General features: G+C 41.7%; 1 protein-coding gene across 1 annotated transcript; it reads left to right on the plus strand.

The window, feature by feature from the left end:
* The first annotated feature begins 3,317 nt into the window (after positions 1–3,317).
* On the plus strand, positions 3,318–6,333 carry LOC150035609 (uncharacterized). The gene is made up of 3 exons (XM_090314372.1): positions 3,318–3,652; positions 4,130–4,521; positions 6,032–6,333. Exons 1-3 carry the CDS (start codon positions 3,318–3,320, stop codon positions 6,331–6,333), a joined length of 1,029 nt encoding a protein of 342 aa, XP_090170498.1.
* The last annotated feature ends 950 nt before the right edge of the window (positions 6,334–7,283 follow it).

Below are 7,283 nucleotides of genomic sequence, written 5' to 3' on the forward strand. Positions count from 1 at the left end.
AGTTTCATTCCAACGCATGACCACTGACGCATGAGAATCAATGCATAACCTAAGACATGCATCACACATTGTGTCCCACTAATTTTAGTCATCAAGTCTTTGACGGCTAATTTATGTCACCAAGTTTTTGGCACCATTGCTGGGTTCTTGGCAGCTAATTATTTGTTGAGTTTTATGTCTCTACAGGCAACCTTTTTATCTTGGGAGTATTGTAGCTTGTGCGACCAAGTTGCAAACAATATTGAAGTGTAGGCGATGCGCTGAAAGCCAATATTGACCCTAAGATAGAAGTTGAATCAGTCGCATGAGTTGAAGATAATTCTAAGCACATGGTGGCCAACATGCGCCCAACAATTGCCAGAAGTTCCAATGGTCAGGACGAGCTTCTTGACCCAAGCAGTTGAGAGCCATCTTCTGCATGGGAGACTCCTTACGGTGACAACACTCCAATTTCTCTAGGGACGTCTTCTACTCTATCTTTACCTTGCTTTCTTAGTTTAGTTTATTTTTATTTTTATTGTTATTTTGAATATGCGGCTGCTTCCTTGGTTGTGGTGCGTTTGCTCCTTGTAGGTGCGATAATAATTCTCCTCGTTGCGCAGTTACAACAGGAGAATTCTCTTCATCCTTCAACACATGGTTTCGATCGCGTGGATTCCAACACATGATCGCATGTGTTATTCCCCGAAGGTTCTTTCTTGTTATCCTTCATGCATTATCCTTTTGAAATTCTCCTTGTCTGATTGTGTTCCTTTGTAATGCATCTATGATGGTATGTATAATTCTTCGCATCTGATAACTAAGCATTGCAAGATACTCTTTACTTTTAATAGCTTCTTCAAATTTTGAAAGTCTCAAGTTTTATTATCTGCAAACTTTGGTTCAAACATTTGTTACCGCATTCCTGTTAATTTTGTTTTTAGCTTTGCAGCGAGAGCGCTGCCAACCTCTAAGTTTGAGGGTGGCAGCGATCTTGGAGAATTGCGTTCTTCTTCTAAAATAAAAAAAAAATTGTGAAAGGCACTTACCCGTAGTTGGATGTTCGCATGACACACGTGGGGGCAAACCAAAACAAAGGTAAGTCACCAAGATCAACGCATAATCCCTCACGGTGTGTAAGCCTTCTATGTTTAGTGTTTGAGAGCCTATACGATAGCGCCTGCTTACTCAACGATCGCACACCCGTGCTTTCCTAAACGATCGCCTATGATTTCCTAAACGATCGCTTACCTTTTCATAGACGATCGCTTAGCATTTGAGCTGAACTAAATGATCGTATAGACGATCGCTTAGCTTTTACTACATGATCGTGTACCCCGTACTAAATGATCAAGCACTCGACTATACGATAGTCTTCCCATTCTCCCACTTTCTTGATCGTAGTACATGATAGCATTTCCTCATCCCCTTTACCAATTCCATCAAAGCCCATCCTTTGGATTCTCACTCCGAGAATACTGAGGGCTCCGGGTAGTGGTGTCGTCCCTGCTGCCTATTATTCGTGCACTGCTGTTCGTGTAGACGACCATGGTGTTGTTCGGTGATTAATTACTGGACGAGAAAGAGCAAGAGAAGTTCGTTCATGGTGAGACCGAGTTTTGTGAAGAAAGTCTTCAACTGGTATGTTCTCTCGGTCTTTTTTTTTTATTCCTTTAAGCATGCCAATAATTTAGCGTTATCAATGTATATCTGTTTGTTTGAATGTATATGTAAAATTTTGTCACAATGAATTGGAAAGAATCGCTTCCGCTCATAGGTACTCTTGTATAAGAGTTCTTTCATTTGGTATTAGAGCCAGGTTTCTGATATTCCAATTTCATTAATGCAAAGAATTGCATATACATTCTCGGTGGGTGCAGCATGTCTACGCTCATTAAATGGAATGTTGATGTGTAGCTGCTTTAGGAGCTCAAGAAAACGCTTGAATTGATGTTCATCATTCTTCTTCATCAGACACCTAGAGAATAGTGCATTCAGCGGCACCTCAGGCTTTCCCGCGGTAGACGTACTGGTTTTTGAATGGCTTGTAGTCTCAGGCGTTCTTTCTTCCTGACCTATTGAACGTGTAATGCGTTCTTTCGAAGGACTACTGTTTCTTGGATTCATTCTTCTGTCTTCAAGAGCTCTTCCACTTCGCAACGTCACGGCATGACATTGCTCCTTCCCATTATTGTTCTTAGGTGTCTCGGTACTGCTAGATAGTACTCCAGGCTGCCCGTTTTTCAACTCGCTTGCTATCTGTCCTACCTAGATCTCCAAGTTTCTGATTGATGACGCCTAACTTTTCAGCAACGCGTCGTTCTGGGCTATGTACTCCTTCAATAGGTTCTCAAGCGGAGATCCTGAGCTCGACGTTTATCCTCTTCTATTGAAGTGCTGTTGATGTTGCTGGTGCGTTTGTTGAAATGCAGGCGGCGGTCCATTCCTTTGCTAATGGTTCACCCCTGGGTGGTGCTCCTGCTGATTTCCTCTTGTCCAAGGAAAATTCAGATGGTTTCTCCACCTAGGGTTATATGTATTAGAGAATGGGTTGTTTTTGATGAAGCATACTGACTGAGGGTTTTATGGACACTCAACATATGAGTGATGATCTCCGCACTCCACACAGCTTACCATGAGCTGCCCAAACGCCTCTACCTGATTCACCTTCTCTAGTTTGATGTGTTACCCAGCGTTATATTCTGCAGACCCTAGGCCAGTGCAATTAGCTGATCAGAGATGCCACGAGCTGATGAGTCGATAGCTAGCACAGACAGGAGATCGACATGCCGTAGTTGTGGCAAGAGGCATTTTAGGGCATGCTATAGTGGCAGAGGTGCATGTTTCTAATGCGGACAAACAGGGAATTTCAAGAGGGACTGTCCCCAGATGAACAGGGACATTCCAACAACATAACAGTCGACCTCCTAGAAAATTAGCCAACCAAAGAGTGCTGGAAATGGGGGCGAAGGGTCAAGTGGTGCCAACAGAAGAATGTCATAGGTCGACCCCAGCAACAGGGGCGAGTGAATGCCGTGACACACTAAGAGGCAGTGGAGTCTCCAGATGTTGTGACCGGTAATGTTATGTTATGTGGACAGTCTGCTTATGTTTTATTTGATCCTGGTGCCCCACATTCATTTATATCTAGCATGTATGCACCTAGTATAGATAGGTTGGTTGAACCTATGCCTAAAGAGTTATTTATCTATACCCCTTTGGGAGATGTGATAGTAGTAGATAGATGCTATAATCATTGTGAGGTACTGATCAATGGTTAGAACTTCTATGTTGATTTACTTCCTTTAGAATAGTTAGAGTTTGATGTTGTCCTGGGGATGGATTTTCTAAGTAAGTATCATGCTTCAGTAGACTGTTACAAGAAGAAGGTGGTGCTCAAAAAATCAAATAGCCAGGATGCAATGCTGTCAGGAAGCAAACGATTAGTTGCGGGGAATTTGATATCGTCAGTGAAAGCTCGGAAGCTATTGAGCAAGGGATGTAAAGCCTATCTGGCTCATGTGATGGTTGCTCAAGGGAAAGAGCTAAACCCAGAAGATGTCCCAGTGGTAAATGAATTTCGGGATGTATTTCCTGAAGAACCATCGGGATTACCACCTGACAGGGAGGTGGAGTTTACTATTGACTTAGTTCCAGGAACAACTCCTATATCGTAGGCATCGTATAGAATGGCGCCGATTGAGTTGAAAGAATTAAAGGTTCAGCTGCAAGAGTTAATTGACAAGGGATACATTTGACTAGTGTATCGCCTTGGGGAGTTCCGGTATTGTTTGTGAGGAAGAAAGACGGTACATTTAGATTGTGTATCGACTATAGGCAGCTGAATAAGGTAACGATTAAGAACAAATATCCGTTACCACACATTGATGATTTGTTTGATAAGCTAAGAGAAGCCACGGTGTTTTCAAAGATAGACCTGAGATCGGGTTATCATCAACTGAAAGTGAGAGAAGCCGATATTCCTAAAACCGCATTTATAACGAGATATGGACATTATAAATTCCTGGTAATGCCATTCGAATTGACAAATGCCCCTACGGTATTCATGGATCTCATGAACAGGATATTTCATCCCTACTTGGACTAGTTCATGATAGTATTCGTTGATGATACTGGTGTATTCTGGCAGTAGGGAGAATCATATTACCCACTTGAAGATAGTATTGCAGACGTTGCGAGATAGGCAGTTGTATGCTAAATTTAGTAAATGCGATTTTTGGTTAGATCGGGTAGTATTTCTTGGGCATGTTGTTTCAGCAGAGGGCATTAGTGTAGATACCCAAAAGACGGAAGCAATAGTTAATTGGGAACGACCCACGACTATTCCAGAAATACGCAGTTTCTTAGGTTTGGCAGGTTATTATCGGAGGTTTGTGGAGGGTTTCTCTAAGATAGCCCTTCCGTTGATGAACCTGACCAAGAAAGGTGTGAGGTTTGAATGGTCGTTGGAGTGTGAACATAGTTTCCAGGAGCTGAAACGGAGACTAGTATCAGCACCAATGCTTACCTTGCCTATTCCAGGTAAGGAATTTGAGATTTATTGTGACGCATCCCGACAAGGATTGGGATGTGTGTTGATGCAGGATGGGAAGGTGATTACATATGCCTTTTGTCAACTTAAGAAACACGAGGGCTTATCCCACGCATGATCTGGAGTTGGCAGTAGTTGTTTCTGCTCTGTAGTTGCGAAGACATTACTTATTTGGAGAGCACTGCAGGATATTTATAGATCACAAAAGCTTAAAATATATCTTTGATAAAAAAGAGTTGAATTTAAGACAACGAAGATGGATTGAATTGATTAAAGATTACGGTTGTTCCATTGAGTACCACCCTGGTAAGGCTAATGTTGTGGCAGATGCACTAAGTAGGAAATCCTCGGGACCGAAGGCCATTATTGGTTCAATAAGAGAAATGCTATTGTAGGAGTTCAGGAATTCCAGAACCACCTTATCAGTGGAACCGTCAGAAGGAATGATAATTATTTTTCAGATAAGGTCGACCTTAGTAGAAAACCTTAAGCGGGATCAGTTGGAAGATTGCTGATGATGTAAGTAAAGGCATCGGGGTTGACTTTCAACTGGGAACAGACAGTGTACTGGAAAAGGAGGGGAGAATGTGTGTGCCTAACAAGCTACAGCTTAAACAAGTCATTCTAGAGGAAGCACATAGTTCCGCTTATGCCATGCATCCAGGTAGCACCAATATGTATAAAACTTTGAAGAAATCTTATTAGTGGCCTGGGATGAAGAGAGACATAACAGAATATATGGACCGATGTATAGTCTGTCAACAAGTAAAACCTGAGAGACAAAGACCAGCAGGATTACTCAATCCACTTCCAGTGCCTGAGTGGAAGTGGGAACATGTGACAATGGACTTTCTATTTGGATTGCCTAAGACACCCTCAGGATTTTATGGCATTTGGGTAATAGTCGACTAACCAAGACAGCCAAGTTTATACCAGTAAAAGTTACTTTTACACTAGACTATCTAGCTAAGATTTATGTGGATAAGACAATCAGTCAATACGGAGCTCCAGTGTCTTTAGTGTCAGACCGGGACTCGAGATTTACTTCAAAATTTGGGCCTAGTTTACAAAAGGCTATGGGCACTAAATTGCATTTCAGTACGGCTTTTCATCCGCAAACAGATGGACAGTCGAAAAGAACTATACAGACACTGGAAGATATGTTAAAAGCTTTTGTATTACAATTCAAAGGAAGTCAGGATATGCACCTACCGTTGATTGAATTTTCCTACAACAATAGCTACCATTCTAGTATCGAAATGGCTCCCTATGAAGCATTGTACGGCCAACCTTGCAGGACCCCAGTATGCTGGAATGAAGTCAGAGAACGACAATTATTGGGTCCAAAATTAGTTCAACAAACAACAGAGAATGTGAAACTTATCAGGGATAATCTTAAGGCGGCTCGCGATAGACAGAAGAGCTACGCCGATAAGCGAAGAAGAGAACTAGAATTTGAAGTCAGAGAACAGGTATTTCTCCTGCTATCCCCATGGAAAGGAATTCTCCGGTTTGGGAGAAAAGGGAAGTTAAGTCCACGATACATTGGACCATATGAAATTGTGGAACGGGTTGGTCCAGCAGCTTATAGGCTGCAGTTGCCGATAGAGCTAGCTCATATTCACGACGTATTTCATGTGTCAATGCTAAGGAAATACATGCCTGATCCCATGCACATACTAGCAACACAACCAGTACAACTCAAAGAAGATTTATCTTACGAGAAGGAGGCCATTGAGATCTTGGACAAGAAAGACCAGATACTCAGAAATAAGATGATTCCTTTGGTGAAGGTGCTATGACGTAATCATGGAGTCGAGGAAGCTACCTAGGAACCTGAAGAGCAAATGAGGAAGAGATATCCTCAACTTTTCTAATGACATATCAGGTAAATTTCGAGGACGAAATTTCTTTTAAGGAGGGGATGATTGTAAACCCCAAACTCTAGGTTCCTAGATAAGCATGTTTAGCCAAAGGAATGTTATATTATATATTTTTTTTTCTTATTTTTATTAAAGTAGTAATTCATGGTTATTTATAAGAATTATGATGGAAGGGAAGGAAAAACATATTAGGTGAGGGTGACGTGGCAGTTAATCCTTGAACTTGGGAGGCGATGGGAGGTGTTTTTGGAAGAAGAACGTCAAAATCTTGGTTTTGGCAGTTGACATGAAAATTCTAATGAATTCGGTGCCATTTGAAAGTTGAGAGAATTTAAGTTGTGAAATTGGCTTGCTGAAGGAAGATTTCAGGAGGAGAAGAACAAGAAGTGAAGAAAACCAAGAGAAGGCAGAATCTCGGGTTTAAGTAGGGCCGAGGTGAAGTTTGGAAGTTCCAAGTCAAACTATAAGGAATTCTGGGTTGAAATTTTAAGGTGAGGAATGAACTCAAATCTAAACAAGTTTGTAGAAGGAAGTTCTTGAAAAGAGCTATGGATTTTGAGTTATGAATTTTTGAAGTTATAACAGGGAATTGGTGCATAAGCAGACAACTTCTTGTGAAGAACAAGCAAGCAGTTCATCGTGGAGAATTATAGTGAGATTTGGGCATGAGGATCTCGCTTATAAAGGAAATCTCACTGATTTTGTAAGAAGGATCTCGCTCTAGGGGGAAATCTCGCTAGGATTTGGGCTAAGTATTGCTGGTAAGGTGAGTATCGCTAAGATGAAATTTGACAGAAAAAGCTTGATCTCGCTAGCATCGCTCTAGAGGATCTCGCTTGCATCGCTCAGGGGGATCTCGTTGAACTCGC

Source organism: Benincasa hispida, chromosome 6, assembly GCF_027475165.1.
Source record: "Benincasa hispida cultivar pf3 chromosome 6, pf3_genome.v1.1, whole genome shotgun sequence".
NCBI lineage: Eukaryota > Viridiplantae > Streptophyta > Magnoliopsida > Cucurbitales > Cucurbitaceae > Benincasa > Benincasa hispida.